This window comes from Filicampus tigris, chromosome 5 (genome assembly GCF_054856515.1).
Source record: "Filicampus tigris isolate MCC_2025a chromosome 5, RoL_Ftig_1.0, whole genome shotgun sequence".
Lineage (NCBI taxonomy): Eukaryota > Metazoa > Chordata > Actinopteri > Syngnathiformes > Syngnathidae > Filicampus > Filicampus tigris.
In genome coordinates this window covers 13,235,280-13,258,283 of record NC_141221.1, presented here as the reverse complement: position 1 = coordinate 13,258,283, position 23,004 = coordinate 13,235,280, and the positions used below count along the sequence as shown (strand labels likewise).

At 40.5% G+C, this 23,004-nt stretch overlaps 2 protein-coding genes and 1 non-coding gene across 3 annotated transcripts in view; 2 read left to right on the top strand and 1 right to left on the bottom strand.

Moving 5' to 3' along the window:
- Positions 1-10,549, top strand: part of vcana (versican a) — a 36,173-nt gene extending 25,624 nt beyond the window's left edge. Inside the window, exons 9-16 of the mRNA XM_086031497.1 lie at positions 236-539; positions 624-737; positions 825-938; positions 2,374-2,532; positions 2,637-2,719; positions 7,221-7,365; positions 8,775-8,957; positions 9,030-10,549. Of these exons, the coding sequence (XP_085887623.1) occupies positions 236-539; positions 624-737; positions 825-938; positions 2,374-2,532; positions 2,637-2,719; positions 7,221-7,365; positions 8,775-8,957; positions 9,030-9,190 (1,263 nt within the window). The 3' untranslated portion in view covers positions 9,191-10,549. The remainder of the gene's footprint in view (positions 1-235; positions 540-623; positions 738-824; positions 939-2,373; positions 2,533-2,636; positions 2,720-7,220; positions 7,366-8,774; positions 8,958-9,029) is intronic.
- trnai-aau (transfer RNA isoleucine (anticodon AAU)) lies at positions 8,201-8,274 on the top strand. Its single transcript has one exon. It is a non-coding gene; the product is annotated as a tRNA-Ile (tRNA).
- A 223-nt stretch (positions 10,550-10,772) lies between the features above and the next one.
- hapln1a (hyaluronan and proteoglycan link protein 1a) lies at positions 10,773-22,660 on the bottom strand. Its single transcript, XM_086032115.1, has 5 exons — positions 22,405-22,660; positions 16,353-16,694; positions 15,426-15,728; positions 11,678-14,458; positions 10,773-11,584 (listed from the first exon to the last, which is right to left on the bottom strand). The coding sequence occupies exons 1-4, from the start codon at positions 22,493-22,495 to the stop codon at positions 14,169-14,171; spliced, it is 1,026 nt and encodes a 341-aa protein (XP_085888241.1). The 5' UTR covers positions 22,496-22,660; the 3' UTR covers positions 10,773-11,584; positions 11,678-14,168.
- Positions 22,661-23,004: the final 344 nt, after the last annotated feature.

Sequence of the window (23,004 nt, the reverse complement as noted above, 5' to 3'; positions counted from 1 at the left end):
AGAAGATAGCATGAGCACAACTAGCACTCTTAAACACGATCATGGTGAGGATGAGGCAGTGACCTCAAAGCAGCATTATGTTACCACTACGCCATCCTCCATCTTTACGACTGAAGCAGGGAGAGAAACAGTCACTTCTGTGGCACTATCCGGAAAATTGATTACCACAACAAATCCAGGATCAAACGAAATCCAGACAGTCTTCAAGGTAGATGCTACCTCCACTGCATCAAAGGTGGAGTCAACTAAAGTTCATAGCACTGGGATAGAGGAGGATGCAGACAAGACAGCAAGATCTACAATACACCCACAAGACCAAGAGTTCACAGCAATGACACCAGCTGAAACTCAGAGCCAGAATGTACTATCATTGGCTCCCACTCAGTCGTTCTCTGGCAAGGATGACAAACTAGACAGTGACATAACTGCACCTCCATCGCTCACTGGAGGAGAATCACATTACCCAGAGGAGGACCCAACTTTGCTTCCAGAACGTGACCTGGGGCACACCATTGTAGGAGAGACTGTTGAAATTTCTGGTAGGCATCTTAATTTTTTGGATGTTTATGAACAAATACCATTAAACATACCCTCGTTAAACAAATGTTATTTATTTTTTTCAGGAATTGAATCATGTACTGAAAACATTTGTCTGAATGGAGGATCTTGCCTCATGAGTGGCGGCATCCAAGCATGTAGCTGTGCACCGGGTTATAGCGGTGACCACTGTGAAACAGGTAGGAAACTGTCTTAAAAATATCTATCTGTAAAAATCAACTTTTGAAGAGCTCTGTGGTTTCTAAATAATAAATCTCTTTGTGTAGACATTGATGAATGCCAATCCAACCCTTGCCGCAATGGAGGTACATGTGTTGATGGGGTGCCTCACTTCACATGTGTTTGCCTCCCGAGCTACTCTGGGCTGTTTTGTGAGGAGGGTATGTTTTGGCGAACGCACCATTTTTACATTACATTCTAGGGGGGGGGGGGGGGAGTGTCATTGCATGTGTCTTCAAGCAAGTTTCAAGCACAGATTCAAGAAAGACAGTTGTTCTAGTTCAGAGCACAAAATAAAAGTGGCAGCAGAGCAAAGGACTGTTAAGAGATATAGTGAAACCTCAGTTCACAAATGTTCTCAACCAAATCGCTATATTAACCCACTAGAACGCCCAGGGGTTTTTACAACTTTTTTGCAACAACTACTGAACGATAAATCTGGGGGATATTTGACAAACAACTGTGCTGGCTACAAGTAGATAACTTTAATTTGTAAATTGGCCATTCCCTACCAAAATAGCAGGTGATATGGCGGGGAGACATCGTCAAATGTAAAGCATAAGTAGTCAAATGACCGGCTTCTAGTTTAAGGCCGAAAGCGCCTGGCGAAACATCTCTCAAAAACCTAAGGGCGACTTTAGAATCACCCTCTAAAACCTGAAGTCTTCCAGGAAATTCTGACAAAATAATTGATATCTCAGCCCCTGTAGCAGATATACATAATTCCAAAAGAATTTGAGGGCTTGGATGTGGCTTTCACACAGGCCACATCATTATTTACTGTTTCGATCAAATATGTAAAAATAAAGTGTCAGTGCAAGAGAAGCACTATTTTTAATTTCATAAATCGAGTGGTAATTACCATCCTCTATTCTGTTTCAAAGCCGTCGATAGCGTGATTTCTTAACCATATATCACGTTCAACTGGTTCCGCTGTGTGTCCGGGTCTTTAATGTAAAATGCATTTGTTTTTAATTTAATACAATAATCATATATCACAGTCTTTTTGTATCACGTCCAGCTATTCATCAATTTAATGAAGATATCACTTTAACAAGAGTTCGAAGTAGTGTGTAGGCACTTTAGGAGAGTGTCTATTCTCTGCGATGTGTTTTGCAAGATATCACTCATCAGTGAATTGCACTCAGATTGTGTACTCTGTGCAGCTGCTGTCTTAGAAGTGCTTGCTCAAACAGCGGCCCAGAGAGATAGTTGCCTTTGTATTCTTTTTTAATTGCACTGAAATGAAAGGAGTTAAACTAACAATGTGGATTTTATTGATAATATTTAGACACAAGGATCGCCATCAGTCTGATATAAATCAATAGCACTGTGTAGTCAGTTTAGGATGGGCAAAACCTCAAATTTTTGGTCACATACCCTGTTGACCTCACTTTTTCTTACCTACTCAAGCGCTTAACATACTTACAGAGGAACACTCCAACTATCATCCTGATCAGAAGTACGAACTAGAGATACAGAAAGCCTCAAGGGTCAGGCATTATCCCTGGGTGAAGTCAAAGAGATACTTGCATGGATAGGAGTAACTCAAATACTTGTGTATTCCTCAATCCCGTTTGCTTTCTTTCCTTGCAGATACAGAGGCGTGTGAATATGGCTGGCACAAGTTTCAGGGCCAGTGCTACAAGTATTTCCCAAACAGAAGAAATTGGGATACAGCAGAGAGAGATTGTCGCATGCAAGGGGCTCACCTGACCAGCATCCATTCCCATGAGGAGCGACAGTTTGTCAACCGTAAGCCAGAAAGGCACAGTATACTCAGTCAAATCTGAAAATGTAGATTCAGGCCTGAACAATACTGTTGCCCTCCTCCCCCTCAACCCCCTTCTCTTTGGTAGGTCTTGGGCATGACTACCAGTGGATTGGTCTGAATGATAAAATGTTTGAAAGTGACTTCCGCTGGAGTGATGGGAGCACCACGGTAAGATATTTTGTTCTCTCACGCAGTTCTTTTCTCCCCCTCAACAAACATGGCACAGCGACAGTCTAAATATTTGGACGTCATGTCAATGACAGATGCAGTCATGTAGGGAAGAACACCCTTTATTAGGGGGCACTGTTGATTTTCTCATGAAGTTCTCTGCTGTTGAAAGTGTTCCCATGTGAGCTTAACAATATATGAAGAAGGCATTCAGAGTGCGTAAAAAGCAGCAACGCGGGAAAACCAGCTTAATAAGTAGTAAGCATATCGTCGCTGTGCTGTGGAAAAACACTTATCTCCAATTTTGGAAACTTTTTTAATTTTCACATTAATGCGATGTCTGTAACGCAGAAACACCATTCATGTAAAAAAAAAAAGAAAATGAAAAAAAATGGAGATAAGTGTTTTTCACATGAGAGCGACGATATATTTTTTTTAGATATCTCTACTTTATTTGAGTATTAGTTTTTGTTGTAACATTTTACTCCATACAACAGTTGTGCCCCGAGATACGTGTTTAATTTGTTTGATGACAACGCTCAAATCTGAAATCATCTTTCCCTGTTGTGATGAATGGAAATGACCATATTTGCTCTTATCTCAAGACAAGACAAATCGGCCAAAACAGCATAGACCAGTATGGTTTTGTTGAGTTTTTGTGCTGATCTTGCAGTCCCAAAAGAGAAAACAAAACAGCTAAGATTTGAACCTTCTGTCACTGTGAATCCCACTCTCTATGAACTGAGCCACGGCCACCCAGCAGGGCCATCATGTTGCTGATGCATTGCCAAGATCTTGCGATAGCTGGTGACCAGCTGGAGTCTTGCTGGTGTCACCAGCTACCTGCAGGGCAACAACAACATGCTGGGTGGCTGTGGCTCAGTTGGTGAGTGGGTTGCCGAGCGACAAAACATTTGGGTGTTTTAATCGTGGCTGCTTTTGCTGCTGGTCTTGCTAGTGACACAAGCAAGACCAGCATGAAAATACAACAAAACCATGGTGGTCTATACTGTTGTTGTTGTTGTTGTTTTGTGTGGGGTTTTTTTTAGCAGGGTAGCCTAAAAACCATGAACTTCTTATCTGAAAAAACACGTGCACTATAAACTTGGTTTATTTTTTTCAGTTGTTAACTCTATATGAGCTAATTTATCAGTTATTGGTGTGTCAGTCCATGTTAGCATAGCTGCAGCAACATGTTTTAATAGCATAAAAGGTGAACAAACCCTAGCTATCTCTTATTTTTAAAAAAGCAACAACATGCGAAATTTAAGATAATTTTTTTCACTCTTACGAGCACTTAATTGTGTGCAAAGTTTTTCACCATAGTTTCAGGTTTTCAAAATGGGTGTGGCATGTAAATGACGATAAACAATATGTAATTTGGACGTTTTTCATCATAGTTTCAAGTTTTCAAAATGGGTGTGGCATGTAAATGCCGATAAACAATATGTAATTTGGACGCTTTACTGCTGTACAGCATGTAAGTACATTTCTGGTACTCATGTACATCTTAGCAGAGTTTTTTTTCCCTTTTGTATCTGTACTTTTGCTTAACTCATTCACTGCCGGACATTTTCAGACCCTGTTTTACCCTAGTGTTTGAAAAAATGTGAAAAAAATATAAATAAATTCCTGGGATTGAAGGGCTGTGCTGTGTAAAGACAAGTATATACGTCAATGGCAGTGAATGAGTTAAGTACAGAGAGTGAAAACTTTTGCCACTTCTGGTGTGTAACGGAAGCCGTTGGGTATACATGTCACTAGACAAGAAAGTGACTAATTGCCAAGTGCATCAGTGCTGTACGGAATTATGTCAACACTTCAAAGATTATTCAACAGATAGTCTTTAAAGATAATCACGAGCCACCTATTAGACCCTTTCTCAGATGAGGGGTGATGAGGGTATAAATGACACTCTTGTGGGAGGAGATGGAGGGTGCAGTCTGGCAAGCGTAGACAGGTATGGTTTAGTGTCCCACAACCCCCAATCCCTCCCTCCCGGAGCAGGCAGACACTCGCTGGTGGAAGGGCCACCAGACAGTAAGACAGCACAGATGGACAGCACCTGTGCCCGCCTGCAGAAAGATAGAGAAATGGACAAAACAATATGGGGGGTCTGCATGGGTGGTCACACTCACCCATTGGAATCAGATTGGCTAAAAATACTCCACTTGTTTACACTTGTTCTTTTCCAATGTGACCAACATTAAAATACAGTAGCATAGCAGGCTTAAGTGTTAATCAAAAATGTAGCCGTTACTCCTAAAAGTATATCCAATATTATTGTAAGCCAATAATATTATGCACTATTTTAACTGCCACACTTAAATATAGGAAAGTAAATAAATAGATCAATAAAACAGTACTTAAAAAATATTACATACAAATGTATTGCACATCAGTTAAATACAAAAATCAAAATAAATGTTGGAATACAAACAGCAACCGCATTGTACTTAAAAATGTAATATAGCCGACCCGTACTTCACAAACATATTGGACTGGATTAAAACAAATTTTAAGTCACTGTAATAATTCACATTTGGAACATTTAATTCAGTGATTCCTTAGTGTACCACTAGAGGGAGAATGAGTAGCACATACTGTTTTAAGTGAAACTTTTTTTCCAAGAAAAATGCTTTAGACGCTCATGAATAAAGTAAAAAAAGTGGCAATCTTAGAAAAATAAAGTCCTAATATTAGGTCATCATATGGTGCACGATTAATGTAAAGTACATCTGTATTAAGGTAAGGACCGTTGTGGATCCTTGCCTAGTTACTCTTTAGTGTTGACAAACAAATACATTTGTCACATCAACACATTTCTGACGTTTTAAATTGAATGGACATGATTATTCGCAATTTTTTTCTTTGTATTTTTCACACTTTTTATGAAAGCATTTTCAATATGGCCCTAATACTATTTTAGAAGTTTTAAAACAAGGAGAGTAAAGTGTTTTTGGTGCCGTAAACCTGTGTGGCTGATCAGAGTTTGTTTGATTATTTTGAGGAAGATAGCGACCTGCTGTGCACAGTTGTGCAGCTGATGACATTTGTTACCTTTGCAGCGAGGCCAGCAGGAAGTGGCTGTGTTTGTAAAGCCTAATGACAGAGTAGCACGGCCCAGGGACAAGACTTGTAGTAGGGTCGGGGGTTGATGTGTGTGAGGGCATGCATGGGGGGCTAAAGTGTGGAGGGGGGTCTCACCTTTGAAGACGTCGTTTGAACCCACAATGTGCTGAAAGACTGCAGGTCGCATCAATTGCACGTCGAATACCCCACAGCACTACAGCTGTGTGTATGTTGTATGAATGTGTAAATGAGCAGCACATCTGTGGAGTAACATTTGTAATGCTAATTATGCAAACTGTGTGATGTCATGTTATGTCAACGCTTAAGTCTGGCAGCCATTTACATGGATCCCGACTATGTGCAATTGAGGTTTAATTTGAAAATCATGCTCAAAAAGTGTTTTTCAAAATGTGGTCTTGTCTTACGTCTCAGTCTTGAAGCCATGAGTCATTCCAAAATTGGAGGACAACTTAGGCACAAATAATTTTGAATAACTCTTTGTAATTATTACGGAGGCACCTGAAAAACATTGCAAAGGTATTGCTGAATAAATCCTCTACAATTGAATAAAGGCAGTTATATCTTATTTAAATGCAATTTAATTTTAGTTAATGCATGGTGACTCTTCCCTTGCAAGATGATTGCAGTAACAGGGTCACAAATCAATGCTTGTGTTAGAGTTTTTGACAAAGTGCGCATGCTAGCTAGCTGCATTAGCTTCTCTGCTAACAGTCAAGAACAAACTTGGCTCTACTGTATAATTTAAAACATGGGAACCTTTGATACAGGGTTGCGTAACTTTAAGTGAGACACTCCGTTGTGGCTGAAAACATTGACAAAATATGAAAAATAGAAGCAAAGTCTCACCCTAGGCAGGCCTATAACTATGGTCAGAGCCTTGAGCTTGATGATGCCACTTATCTTGAGTCATGTTGCTCACATTTCTTTTCTCCTGGTTGTGTGTATGTTAAGAATTAAAACTTCACAGGTAAATTGCTATTATTTAAAATATGTCAATTTTTTTAAAATAAATACAAGGAAGCTAAACCATACCCCAAAAAGGCAGATTAAAAACGTATTTTATCTGATTGATTTGATACTTGATCATCAAGAGGGCTGGTGACAAGAAAAAAGCCATTTGGCATCCCCCCCCACCAAATAATATTTAGGAATAACTTGTAGGTCATCTACAGTTACATTTTGTCCCAGGGAAGCATAGCTACAACAAGGGCATATTTTTGCCCTTTGTGCATTGGTTATTTAAAAGTGATTTAGGGTTTGTTGGGGTCCCTCAATCAAAAAGTCACCTACCCATCTTTTCAGGCAGAGGCGACCTCTTGTGGGCATTGAGGAAAATCACAACTCAATGAAAAGTATTTTCCTTTGCATGACATCATGCCTTATACGCCCTGTGCTTCTTGAATTGCAGCACTATGAATACTGGAGGCCCAGCCAGCCCGACAGTTTCTTCACTGCAGGAGAGGACTGTGTGGTGATGATATGGCATGAGGACGGCCAGTGGAATGATGTTCCGTGCAACTACCACCTCACCTTCACTTGCAAGAAGGGCACAGGTAAATGTCACACAAAGTCAATGCACAACATCTGATGAAGATCAGTACCAGTTGTTTGTATACCTTTATAAATTATATATTTTACATTTGGAAAAAGAACAATAATAACAGTAGGCCTAGAGTACAATAAATAATGTCACTGATCTTTTCCAAATGTTTTTTTTTAACATTGATCGGTGTTTTTTTTTTTCCACTTGGCATTTCCATTTGTGTTCCCAAAAGTCTGTATCAAACAAATCAAATCAAACACATTCACCTGTCAATAGGGCTGGTATAGTCACATTTTTGGAATCGCTTAAAAAAAAGTAAGGTTATTCCTCCATTCTTGTACCATCTCTTCACAGTAGTGAACATTAACTGGTAGTCTTGCTAATTGACGACATAATTGTGTTAAAACCACAGCTTCCTTTTCCTAAGCAAATACTCTGTTATGATTCTACATTTGTACCACAAATTGCATAAATATTGCAAACTAATCTTACATGTAACTGTATTTATTAGGTGTCATCTGTCATTGTAGGTCATATACATTGTGGTTAATGTTAAGTGTACTATTTGAACTATTTGTATAATTAGGACCACAGCTCATTAGCATTGTGTAGAGACATTGACATGCAACAGCTCATGTTTATTTTATTAGCATTTTGTGTTCTACGGAAACACTGGTTAGAGCGAGGTGCTAATAACGGCAAGGTCGTGGGTTTGATCCGCGTACGGGCCAGTACATTTATTGTATCTATGGAAATTCCACGGAGCACAAATAATATTCGTTATGGCGTCGCAATGTACCCTCGATTTGTGTTTAAATTTTGGGGCAACCGGGAGGTCTGCACGTGGCCGGTTAGCTCAGTTGGTTAGAGCGTGGTGCTAATAACGCCAAGGTCGCGGGTTCGATCCCCGTACGGGCCAGTACATTTACTGCGTCAATGAAATCCCACGAAGCGCAAGTAATATTCTACGGCGTCGCAATGTACTCTCGATTTATGTTTAAGTTTTGGGGCCATCTAAAAAGGGTTAATGTGGCCAGTTCGCTCAGTTGGTTAGAGCGTGATGTTAATGGGGTGGGTTTGATCCCCGCATGGGCCAGTACCTTTGTTGTATCAATCTATCACTAGGCAAGCCTATTTCTATTTTCTGTTTTTTTTCATATTAACAATATCGTGAGCTTTTTATATATCGCCAACCTCCTCACAATATTGTCGTAATATCGCATCTTGTGGTTCATATTATGATCGCATCGTGACATTTGGGTATCGTTACATCCCAAGATAGTCAAACACACTATTACTATTATTATTATTTTTTTCCATTTTCTCATATCACACACACTCCAGAAATGCCACTGAATTTCCCACTGTCACACCTCTGGTCGTGGGCAAGTTTCATATTAAGGTGCTTGCGTTCCTCAGTGGCATGCAGCCAGCCTCCACCGGTGGAAAATGCACGGACCTTTGGTAGACAACGTCAACGCTATGAGGTCAACTCACTGGTGAGGTACCAGTGCAGCATAGGATACATCCAGAGGCACCACCCAACCATCCGTTGTCGTGGCGACGGACATTGGGACATTCCTAAAATCGCCTGCATGAACCGTAAGTAGAGCAAGAATTCATTCACAGTCAATCGGAAGTTCTCTAGCTAACTTTTCACATTTCTTATCGCAGCATCCAACTATCAAAGAAGCTTCTTTCGGAAACATCAGCACACAAGGCTGTACAGCATCAACAACTTTAGGCAATGGCCGGATCAGCAGGCCTTCCGCCTCCACCATCAGCGTTACAGGGGACGGAGAGATAAGCCGGAACACAAACGGAAGAGCATGTGATATGGCTCTTGGACAAATCAATTATTTGTGTGGCAAAAAAAAAAAAGAAAAAGAAAAAAAAAAAAAGGAACCAGCACAAGGGAATACAAACAATCTAAGAGGACCTGCATTCGAGATGACAATGGAATCTTAGGAAGTGACTTTTAAAGAAGATGCCTTTTTCTATCGAGGGACATTATTTTCTAGCCTGTGTGGAGAAATATTTTCAACTGGCTACTGGAAATGCAAAAAAAACCTTTTTTTTAGGTTGTCAAATATCAATATGCAACGATACCAATACATTCTGACATGACTGTTACGCAATTCCACCTGAGCTTTTTAAAGTCGCCATAAGTGGTCCTTACAAATATGTTGTAAATTTCTAGCGCTTACGTTATGTATGCCGTCGTGCTCTTTTACAATGGTTTGTTGACATTTCAGAGCATAGTTAGTGATTAACAGTACAAAGCACAAAGCAGTCGGTGCTGCTGTCATATAACTGTCGACCAGTTAAACATGAAACCTATTTTGAACCAATTATTTCGTGGAGGCAGCTTTCAAAGGTACCAACTTAAACTCAGACCTTGATGTCTTGCTGAGACATTTTTTTATTGAACATAGTTCTATATAGAGAATCAATGCAATTTTATTTTGAAAGTACGGTCCATGCATCCCAGATAGAGATGTTGCACATTAATAAAGCCATCAACCAATGGACATCAAGGCACACCAGTGGCTTTATATAAAGGACGTAGCAAAATATATGCATTTTATGTGCACAACTTATTACTATGGCATGTTTACGATAAACATAACGTTATTTAAATGTATACACCACAGAATTTTGCTGTCATCCGCTGATTCTGAGCTACACTTTGCCTGTTTTTGTGAGAATGTATTTTGTGAAACGCTCCGAAAGACTTGAACGTACCACCTGTTTAAGTTAAGATGCATATAATTTATTTCCCATATGCTGCTTGTCTCCTTCAATGCTTCTATTTTACTTACCTGACAAATCAATGCCAGCCACAATCACACTGATGATGTTGACCAATATGATGCAATCTTTAATACGATCAGCGGACCAAATAATATGGCGGGCCCCATCAGATTCAATAATGCTGTTCTGTACCAAAGACGTAATAATTTACAAGTGGATGCATTTTAAAAAAAAACCGGAAACATGATTTTGTCGTCTGTGAATGTCCTCGTGAGCGTCTCAGCCTTAATGTGCACATACTATCCTTTTATATTTATAACATTTTGTTTCTTGTGGTACACTGTGAATGTCTGGGATGCTTGCGATTTTATTTCTTGAAAAGAGGTCAGCCTGTTCACCTCTCTTTTACTCACCAAAGAAATAAAAAATGAATATATGAATATGCTGTATTTGTAACATTTCATTTTATAAGAGAAAGTGAGCAAATGGCTTCAAGAGCTAGTGTGGTCCTTTAAGTGAGACAATATTGTGCTTGTACCAGCAGGTAGCACTGTTGATCAATCCTTTGCTTCTTTAAAGTGGTGCAAGGTTTTCATTGCTGGCAGGAGGAGACATCAGTTTCTTATTATCGTTTTTTAAATTGGTCAACAAATCCACTCAGAATGTCTTTCAATGTTGTTTTATTGTTCTGGTTCTGAAGAAACACATCAGACAAGCTTGAAAAGGCCCTGAGGAGGTATACTTTACCTTCCGGAATTACAGCAAACATATGGAGTAAGAAGGCTTGCCTCCAGAAGCTGACAACTGATTCACAAAGCTATTGCAGCATAATTGCGTTGCTGAAGATTCGATACTAGTGATGGGGAACGTTTGGAGTCCATGTATGTATGTTTTATCCATACCCCAAAGGGCCAGACTGTGAAATCCCCAAAAGTCAATGTTTTTTTTTTTTTTTCCACACTCACATACTAAAACACTCTCATACACACTACTGAAATGCTCACTTTACATATTTAAAGGGAAGTCAACCCAAACATTTTTTTCAAGAATATGTTTTATGCAGGCCCACTAGCTGAAACAAGGTAATATGATTAATATGAAACACAAGTTAAGCAGGAAAATCTACCCATTTTAGCCATCTTTGGGGGCGGCCATTTAGTCACTTCTATCGACTGAAAATGACATCAACTGCTCAAGGCTGAGGTGACGACCAATCACAGCTCACCTGTTTTCTGAAGCTGAGCTACGATTGGTCGTTATCTGAGCCCTGACCAACTGGGATGTCATTTTCAGTCGACAGAAATTACAAAATGGCCGCCCCCGGAGATGGCTAAAAAACTGGTGGATTTTGTTGCTTGACTCATATTCCACAAGACCCTGTTAAGTGGAATCAGAGTTTTTTTTTTAAGATTAATGCTAGATTTGCATACATTACATTTTGTCACTTCTGTCGACTGAAAATGACATCAAAGTTGCTCAAGGCTCAGATAACGACCAATCACGGCTCACCTGTTTTAGGAAGCTGGGTCATGATTGGTCATTATCTGAGCCCTGAGCATCTGAGCAACCTCAAGCACACTCCACTATGCGAACTTGGTGTTTGTGAAATCGGGAGTTTCATTTGGACAAAAGTAGTGCCTTTCTGCCATCTTGTGGCATCTATAGGTAATTGTATAAAAATGGCAAAGGGCATCAATGACTCACAGATTTTTGAGAATCTAATTGTGAGGGTGCTCTTCTTTTGATGTTGCACTCCTCTTCTGCTTCTATGTGGATGAATCACTTATGATAGAATAGAGCATTCTGGGTACATTGACCTTCACCGGTATTCCTCCATAACCATCTAAGAAAGTTCCCTGATGTTCTTACTAATAGTGCAAAGAGTCAATAGCTGTGCATATAAAAGTTTGTTCTCCAATGCAATTCTTGTGGACCTCGCTGGGGTTTTCTGCTCTGTCATTACGGGTAGACGTAGATGTGATTTAAGCTCCTGGAAGCCCTGACCTGCAATCTCACCTTGTGAAATGCAGACGAAAAACTTTTCCCTCTTGGTCTTCGAGAGATTCAAAGAGGCCCTTTCATTTTTTTTTTTTTCAAGGAAATGCACTTTGGCAAGTCCTGATTGCTCAAGACAGGCGTTGTGGTCTTTGCAGAGTGACAGCATTGATCATTTTTGCCCCGCTTCAACCATTTAAGGTGAAACGTGATATTTTATGCCTTGGGCCTAATGTGCCATTTGAAATAACACCATTGGTTGACTCCAACTGAAATGCATAATCAGTGAAATGCCTCAACATAACAAATGATCACTTAATTTAGCTGTTTTAAATCAATAGTACATCAACAATCCATGCAATTTGGATTGAGACCAACATTTGGGGGAAAATATTCCTCAAACGTGGCATAAAAACTTTCATCATGGCTGACATGCAAGACTACAGCTGAGTGAGCGTCCAGTGGTTGAACAACAGGTATCAAGTTGTTTTTGTGTGTTTTCTTTGGCTTGTTTGTGTTGTGAGGCCACTAAAGAAGGGTACCAAAGATGACAAAAAGTAAAATGTGTTGACTACTGCAATTGCAATCATTCTTTGTATGTAGAATGGCTAAGTGGTTTGTGTCCTACCACGTGTTTTTTTTAAAATAAAACATCAGTGAGTATGCTATATTTCTGGTTAAACCTGTTCTTTCTGTGTCTTACGTAGACTTTGCATCAATGGACCTCTCATCAACATATGTATATTTAGCTGGCATTTCACTGCAGTCGCAACCTAAACCTGACCCCGTTCCCATGCATTGCAACAGACTGCCTTTGAGACAGACGACTGTTCCTTTTGTCTAACTTGAGGGGCTTCCCAGCCAGTCTAGTGCAAATTAAAATAAGCCAAAGAATACATAAGTGCATTGAGGGGTTGCTTGGCGTTAAATCCTTTCAATGAAATGGGTCAATGTGTGGCCTCTAAATTGGCTATTTTAAGAATTGCCTGTTTAGGTTTTTCAACGAACAAATGTTGATTGTGGGAAAAATTCCACAGAGTGAAACATCAGCTGTGTATATGGTTTTTTTTTTTTTTTTTTTTTTTAATGTTATTTCAAAATATTACGCAGTTGTAAAAAAAAAAAAAAAAAAGTAAATGTAAAAAAAAATACAAAAATGGACACATTTATTGTTCTGATTTAGATAAAGTTCTCTGTAAAACACTCATGATGGACCAGAAGAAAATGTGTGTGAGAATACACAGTAAACAGATTGACTCCTGATTCTGGAATGCCAGACTTGTAAAAGGTGAAGTTTGTTAACTGGGATTATTATGATGTTTTTTCACAAAATTTTTTTCCACACACAATTGTCTGAGAAATATTATTAATAACCATGACTACCGGTAATTAGATAGCTCATGACTACATTATTTCCAAGTACTATTGGCAAGTGCAATCAATTGTTATTTTTGGAAGAAAGAACATTTATACAGTATGTAGAGTATGGAGTAATTGTGTTTACAAAAAAAAAAAAAAAAGCACAAGTTGTAAAAAATTTAATTGGTGCTCTCTATTCAGAAGGAATCACAGTCTAAGTTGTTTACATTCATTTTTACCTGTGAAATCAGAAGTTTAACTACTGCACCATCTGGTTGAAGTGAAACAAGATGTTCAGCGTTGAAGATGCAATATAACATGTAAACTGCAGACCAAAAGTTGAAGCCAAGTTTTAGTAAATGTGCAAGTTGAAATTTGCTGAATACATTGCAAAGTATTATCATGTTTTATAAAGAAACCAATGACGGTTTCAATGTTTGCACTGTGATCATAGCAGCGCTAAACCTTGAGCTTTCCATAATTACTCTGTGGAGAAGAATCAATCAACTCCTTGTCGCCGTCAAATCAGTGATATTGCAATACTTGTTATGATAATGGCCTGTAAATGGTTCTTAAAAGTAATCACAGATTCGAAGTGTTCCAATGTTCATTTTTGTCAAGATCCAAAGATTAGGTAATTTTTTTTGTGGATTTTTGGGGGTTCTGGTTGCGACTCTTTGGTGGTCATGGCTTAGGCTGGGCTCCTCAGGGCTCAGGCCTAAAGCAGTAGACACCGTAGAGCTTTTGTTGCTTGTCTGGAAATCCAACGACGCGCACCGCAGCCTCTGTGGGGCTGCAGTTTCTGCGAGGTCTGGAGATCGGGTAGCGGACGCTGCCGTCGGCCAACCAGCCTGCGTCACAACGATCGTAGCCTTCCAACTTCCAAGCGGCGAACATCTGACCCACCTTGGCAATCTCTGCGCCATCATCGAAGCAAGCCTGGACGGCCTCGTCGAAGTTGAGCTTTTCCGGCTGGGTCAGCCAGTAGAAATGTCCTGTGTGGAGCAGACGAATCGGAACATTTGGTCAGGACAAAGTTTCAGTCCCATAAATTAAAGTTAATGTTGGGACTGTCTCGTGACGAATTACACAGAAAACACAAAATGGCCCTTAAATACACTCGGAACAGCAATGAATTATGGTCGACGTGGGCTAAATCTGCCGGCCAGATGTATTTCTCTCATGTCTCCGTTTACTCACTCTCGCCCTCCTATATTCTGTTTTACCTTTCTCCATCAAAGTAATGAAAGTAATAAAGTACAAAACTTTGTACAGTACTTATACAGACTTTTCAGGCTTCTGTACTCAACATTAGTGTTTGTTTTTCTCATGACTTGATTTTTAGTCCCTACATTTGAAAACAGATATCTTTACTTTCAACTCCTTACTGCTGGGTATTGTATTTGTATATACTGTAACGGTAAAAAGCCATTTTTACATTTTTAAAAATACATTTTTAAAGTCTGTGCATTTAAATACTGGAATTGAATTCGTATTTCTGCTTTTACCAGTCTTTTTTATTTATTTATTTATTTTTAAGTGTCTGTTTGCTGAGTGTGACCATTTAAATCAGGGGTGCCCAAGTCCGGTCCTCAAGAGCCCCTATCTAGCCTGTTTTAGATGTCTCCCTCCTCCAACACACCTGATTCAAATGTTCAGGATTGTTATCATGCTTTGACAAAGCTGATCATCTGAATCAGATGTGATGGAGGTGGGAGTCATCTAAAACAGGCTGGACAGGGGCTCTTGAGGACCAGGTTTGGGCACCCTTGTTTAAAAATCATCCAGGACTGTGTATATTGACAGAAACCACACAGAGGGACATGCCAGCCAACCAGAGCAGGACTATCTTACGACAGTGATTCTTGGGTTGGTATCTGGACTACCTTGCGCGGAGTGCGGACCCAATTCATGTTTACTTGCTAAGCCCCCAAAGAAAAAAAAACTAGACCAAATACCCACCCTTCAATGGACGAGCGAAGCAGAACACATCAAAGCGGCTCATGTACTTGTCACGCCTGCCGTAGTTTCTGAGGCCGGGTCCATTGTTGGCACCACCACAGGGTTCTCTAGGCTTTGTTATGGGATACTGCACGGTGCCATCAACCAGCCAGCCAGCGTTGCACCAGTCCAGGCCGCCCTTCCAGGCTTCAAATAGGTGGTCAAAGGTGGCGACCACCGCATCCTGATCGAAACAAGCCTGCACAGCCTCGTCGAAGGTAAAGCTGTAGCGGCCAATGGGCGGAGAGTAGGGGAACACCACACCTGTGGCAGAGGAGATACCATACGGTTCATGAAGTTAAAACGTTCATTTTCAACATCGAGCGAGAGCTCAGGATTTCACCACAGTACGACACTATGTGCTGCGCCGCTGTGGTTGACTTCAGGCACATGGCGCCGCCAGCATCAACAAAAACTGAAACGTTACCCGGTGTTGCTTTAACATATTTGATTTATGGGTGTTACACATCATTTTTGTCATTTGTTTTGATAATGGATTTTTGACTGAGTGATTTCTTGTGGGATGGCTCGACAATTTAAGCAGATGGGAAAGGTGTTATATCGCTTTATCTGAGCAGCCAGTGTGGAATTTGAAGTTTTTCATTCCCTGCTCGGTAGACTTAAAGGTAGCAGTAGATATTTTTCAGTGTGTCATTTTTTTCAGATAAGCAAATCAGAAGTTTTGCATGGATATCCAGAAAGATGCAAATGGGTTTCACCTTCCATTTACAGTACGCTTTGACTACACTAAGCCCTTTTTTTAACTACCAGAGAAAGATATATGAACATGTTCGATAGAAACACTTTGTCTTAGCCTAAACTCATTCAAATTAATTTTAGACATGACAAAAAAAGAAAAAATCAGGATAGAGATCTAAATGAATTTACCATCAGAGAGGCCACTTTGCACCTCCAAGCCAATCTCATGCACGGTGTCTACCATCCCGTTGATGATCTCACAACGGTACGTTCCAGCGTCATCCATGGAAACGTCCGTTATCACCAAGGAAGCGTCGTCACTATCCAGCTCCTGCAGGTAGACGCGATCCTCGAAGCTCCCGTAAGATTTCTTGTGGAAGCCCATGGAAAGCAGCACGTCCTCATTCAGGGCCTCATCCTCCGCTAGCTTGGTCCATTTGACCCGGATGCCCACGCTAAAGAAGCTGAAGCTTTCTTGCGGGAGACGACATGGCAGAGTAACGTTTCCTCCGAGGTGAGCAAACACCTTAACTAGAAAGGAACACAGGACGGTTCAACATTGTAAGAAATGTTTAGTTTGTCAATAAGCATCTGCCAAAATGTGTGAGAGAGAGTTAAAACTACAAACACTTGAGTGAAAACAGATATAAACAAAGCTGATGACAAACACAACACATACAAATAACGAAACAAACGAAATGTCCTCTTCCTGTGCTACAAGCAGTACACCCTCAAAATGGTCGCTCACTTATTCTGCGACGAGGGTTCCCACAACCTCTGTAATCACCATTTTTAGACCTCGCAGGTCTTGGATAAGTGGGCCTGAAGCAGCAAAGCAGCGGAGCCCCCCACCCATCCCCAACCCCCCCCCCCGCCCTTCCACCCCGTAGGCAATAATAAGCACCATATGGACAGATGTACACAACCCCTTGACCCCTGGCTCCACAGGTACAGCCCTTGAACCAGTCTAGTAATTGGAGTCAGGAACTGCTGTGAGTCGGTCTGAAACAGTGTGTCTTAGATTTCTGACATGTTGTGAGGGAAATGACCGAGCTGGAGCTTTGCTTGGAATACTGGATGCATAATGTTTCCTGCACTGGGCAAACAGGGAGTAACTGGGGCCACTAGTATCCTTGAAACCATTTATAAATAATCTGTCCTAATGCATACTGACTTAAAAGGGAAAGCCAACCCAAAATATTTTTTTCAAGAATATGTTCTATGCAAGACCACTAGTTGAAACAAGGCATTCTGATAAATATTGCGTTTGTGGAATAAGAGTTAATCCACCCGTTTTTAGCCATTTCTGGGCGCGGCCATTTTGTCACTTCTGTTGACTGAAGATAACATCAAAGTTGCTCAGGGCTCAGATAACGACCAATCACGGCTGACCTGTTTTCTGAAGCTGAGTCGTGATTGGTCATTACCTGAGCCCTTGAGCAGTTGTGATGTCATTTTCAGTCGACAAAATGGCCACCCCCTGAGATTGCTAAAAAGGGGTGGATTTTGCTGTTTAACTCATATTCCACAAGACCCTATTCAGTGGATTCAGAGATGTTTTTTAAGATAAATGCTAGATTTACATACATTACATGTATATTTTTTGTAGGCATGGCTAAAATGGATCCAGTGACTACTGCTTGAGTCACCACTCCCTGACAATATAAAAACTTGAGCACCTTCGCTTCAGCGTTTACCGGCACATTTGTGACATGCAGTTAACTAGCTAGCTCTGCCTACACCCCCCCAAAAATCAATCTTCCTTCCAGATAGTCCGCTGGTGTGGTTTTTCATTGTCGGCTGTGACTGCGCACGCGTCACACAGAGAAAAACGGATGAGTGAGGAGGAGGGATTTTTTTTTTTTTAACTTGCCAGTCATTTTGTGGACTCGGGCTTCAGACTGGCGTGGTCACTTAAGCGTGTCTCACTGTTGGTTGTGAGTGCGGAGAAAGATGGAAGAACGAGTAGGAGGAATTTAAAATAGAACAAAAAGGTCTTGACTGCAAGCGTGTGGACAAGGACTTCGTGCTGGCGTGGGTGCATTAGAGTGCTTTGTAGTCGTGGGTGGCGTGGAAAAGCCCAGCGACAAACATATGGGATATACTTCAGCTTGAAGTGGCTCAAATATCTACTTATGTGTACGCATAAGAAAGATGCTTGACAAAGTAGCATACATATTTCCAGGTCTTAGAAGTGGTAATTGATTGACAATTGAGCAAGGTGTAGTTACACACCTTCAGCAGACACGCCCAAGGGGTCTGTGAGCAGAAACAATAGTTTTGTTTCCATGATTTTTCATACTACTACTACTACTACTCACCTGTTCATTTATTTTCTTCTTGTTTGGGTTTTTGTGTATCCTCTCACCCATTTGTCCACGTTTTTCATGGAAAATGCATATTGGAGGTTTATTAGCGTTTTTGTGTTTTGTTTTTTAAACGTTGAAATTGCCGTCAGATATACACTGATTTGTGCGATTTGTGGGCCGGCCCGGGTGCTATCGTCTGCGACTAGCGGGGCTCCAGCGGGGTACTTGGTGATTTGTATTTTTTTTTAATCATTTAAATTTGGTAGGGTTGTTAACAACACTATTTCTGTGTGGTGTGTCAAATTTACGAGAGATATTTATTTTCACTTTACAGGTACTTTAAATGATTGACACTGAAAAAGCATCAGCAGGCCGACTTTATTCTGCCACTTTGGAGACATACTGTATCTGGACTTTTTCTTCACTGGGCATACAAGGAATAAATGGAGCCATATGTGTGCTTGAACCCATTTGTAGATAATCTACCCTAATGCACATTTAAACTTAAATGATTAACACTCGAAAAGTATCCAAAGGAGCCCGGTGATTAATTCTGACCACACAGTAGACATATCTGGACTTTGTTCAGCGGCTGTTACATTGTTATTATTGAGCTGTCATGTACACTTCTGCTCCCAGACTAAGTCTGGCTCAAATTGAACCAGAACATGCTTTACAAAACTCCATTTATGTCTAACTTGACTATAGTCACTAAACATGCCAAGTATTAGAACAGCTATAGGAAACACCAACCCCAAGCATCTTTGAGGTTTTTTTTTTTGTCTGTGTTGCCAGGAATGACGGAAAGCTTTGCCAGGCCTCATAAATATTCTTCATGAGTACCCGTTTCATGAGGTGTGCTTAAAACCTGAGGGATACCGATTGACTAACCAGGTTTTGAAAATTCCTGGAACAGATGACGGCGACGTCAAAATGGACTCTCCAGATGTGATTGTCATTCACATGTTTAGGCATGAGGATTTGTAAATCTTATTTGTATGCACAATGTAGACTTTGCAAACTGTAACGCTAATCTTAATCTATTTTGGGGTAACTTAAAAAGTTTTAACTGTTACAAAATATATGCCTAAACCACTTTGAATTCTGATAATATGAACTAACAGGATAGTTTCATATAGTTTAATCTGATCCATTGCAAGTAATTTGAATTTGCTCTATTCACCGCATTGGTCATGATATTGAACAGCTTGAATGTCTAATTAATTCCAATTGAAATTCTCACGAGTACACTGATTAATGACCTTGTAATAAGAGAAAGTAGAAGTTGATTAAACATCAGAACTGAATACGGAAACCTAAATGGCAATCAATGCACATAATAAAGACTTTGAGACTGCAATCATCCCATTAATCCCAAGTGGCACGTTTGCTAGCCTAATATGGAGAGAATTGTCAAACAGTTATAACATAATGACGTCTTGGAAAAACACACCTGTGAAAGAAAATATATCACGTGTCAATAAGAAAACGAAATGTTCAACAGCTGCCGCCAATACCTATTGGAATTTTAAAGCACTCTATTCTCCAGGGATAAAAAAAAAGAATTTGTATTAGAAAGTGATTGGAACCATGTCCTTGTTCTTTGTTACGTAGGTAACAACTTTATCCAACCAACATTCCATTAGTCGAAACCGACCTGGAAATTAAAAATGTAACCCCTACATATGAAGAAGTTCAAAGTTGTACACATGTTATTCATTTTCCATGTCCCCATTGTAAATTTCACCCATAAAAATACACATGACTGGACTCTGACTGTTTCAAGATTTCCCCACACCCTTCAAAAACCAACAGGTGCATGTTTTAGCGGAAAGTTGTGCAACTATGGTGGGAACACAGACAGTTCATGGGATTGTGTCAAGATCCGTGTTGAGCACTGTTATCTCTGTCCCATAAAAAATGCACACATTTAGGGCATCACCACAATTTAAAACGTTTTAGCGAGTCAAATTTGACGCGGAGCGCAAACTTTGTAGCACCTTTAAAAATACTGTCATACATTTTTAGGGGTCTATTTTGGCTCACTTTAGGAAAGATCATCAACACTTTTTAACGTTTATATTTAAAGATACTAACAGTTTCAAATGTATATGTTGTGACGATGTTGCGATGATGGACGACAGTGTCTTTGTAACCAGGCTCCGCCTATTCTTTCAGATGATGCTTGAACACTTCAACTCGCAGCTTTTCTCTCTTTTGGTGCTGGCCTGTTTGTGTCAATATGGCAGAATAATTAACAAGTGTAGCTGGGGCAAACACTGCATGTCGAAATCCCCTCACTAATTACAATACTGCGCACGCTCTCTGTAATGAATAATGAGCACAAATATAGAAAGTGGGTACAGCACAGTGGCATGGGTGCATACATGACAGTATGAGCAATCCCCATGCACACCGACCTGTCATGTTAGATTTACTTCATAATTCATTAAATGTGGCCGCATCACTGCCTGATGTTGTAACCTAAACACTACTTCAGCCCCGGATTTGGATTGAGGGCACTTCCAAGCAAGCAAGCCCTTTCCCCAACACAGCCCCAGACACCAATGAGCAGCACCCACAGCGGGAATCACACTGAACAGACTATTACATCACAGGGAAAGAGTCATTTGGCTGCTGTTCAGTATGTGGTTGTGTGCATTTGGCTGCTGGTCGTTAATCTTAACTCGGCTCCCGTCAGGATGCCCGTTAACCGTGGCAGATTGCCAAAATGCTTTGAGTGCAGGAGTGAGTCACTAAGTGTAGGACAGGCGATAGCCTGTGAGCGCATGGACAATGCACTGTTTACAAGCTTGATAGAGTGCTACCCGTACTGCGCTGCGCTGCACCGGAGGCTCTGCATTAGCGGTAATGGGAGTAGCTCACAAGATGGTGCAGATTTTCTTTGCAAAGTGCATTTTTATTGTATAAAGAGCAGTAATTAAATCGCCTGGTTAATATCAAAATAAATCCTCATAGTGCTTTTGGAGTTTTCTTTCCCTCATTGGTGTATAGCAACAACGGCCCATACACTGTAGGAGAATAAATCAAAATGTCACATTTCAGTTTCAAAATTAAAGCTTAGAGTTTGAATGGATGATTTTTGCGGGTTGCGCCATTTATAGCATTGCTGTAAAATGAGCAAATGTAAATTATATTCACGTCAACATACAAAATGAATTAAAAACAATGAGAAGTAATACACTATTGTAGATCTCCTAAGCTTAGTCTCAGCTGTGCAAACGCGTTCGCACAGTGCAGCCACCACCCCCCACCACACACATTTCACTGGTTGTTGTGGGAACAAGTCCAACGTTCGAACAAAAAAGCTTCACTACTTCCCCGGTGTTGTCGCTCCCACAGGCAACTCTGAATAGCAAAACGTTGGCCGGCTATCCGGCCTGCGACATCTGAGTCAGCATGCTGGGGCTGCTGAAAGTGCATTAAATAAACTTGCTTTTAGTGTGGTATGCTGGCTTCACAATCTTGAACAAACTATTGTTTTTAAATGGATATTTAGGTACTATCGGGCATCAAAATACACCCCTATTGTCTCTAACAGACAATTCTATGAATTGACCGACTAACTAAAAGCTAAAAGACTAAAACTAAAAGCAGACTGTCTATTGAAGAGCTACCAGTAGCCCAACCAGACACATTGGCCCCTGTCAGACGGTTGCACCGAGCAACATAGTAGAGAGAGGTTCTATCTGACTTCAGGATTGCTGGCAACAAGGGTGATTTAGTCCCGAGTCACTCCACAATGTGGTGGTCTGCTGGCAGGAAGTCAATGAGCCAATGTCTGTGTGTTACTACCCCAGAAAGCTCTGGTCCAGTGACCCTCATGCTGCGTGGAAGCACTTTGGCTCATTTACTCATGATTTTAAATCACAAAGTCAACATTTTTAACAGGATAAAAATTGAAATCTTACCTGAAGGTGTTGTGTGAGTGCCTGTCCACTGACTGTAAACACTGCCAGCCAGGGCCAAGGAGAATATCGTGATGCACAGCAGACTCGTCATTTTGTCTTTTTTCACACGAAAGTCCCTCTTCAATAGTAATATGAATTAAAATGATTACAAAAGGTTTTGTTAACAATTTCTTCTCAATCTTTTTTATTTTTATTTTTTTATAAATTATTGCTGTCGCCTCTCTCTTTCGGTGCAGCAAATGCCTTTGATGCTATTAGAAAGATTGGGCTCCTCAGAGGTCCTCACAAGTGGCTTTTATTGAAGCCTTGTATGGTCGAGACCACTCCCCTTACCATCAGCCCATCATCATGCGTGGCTCTATTGGGGCTCCTCTTTGGCACATTCTCTGGAACCCCCCTCCTCCATCTTGGCTGAATGGGAGACTTGGCTTGGCTTGTTCCTAACAGCCAGCACGTAGACAATGTATGTGGTTGTGTGGACTATTAGGTTTTACGCAATTGCAACAGTGATTCAGGTTTATTAAGAAAAATACACAATTTGAATAATACAATTGAGAGTGATTTAAGAGTAATTTACTCACGAGAGGCTAATGAGGGTAA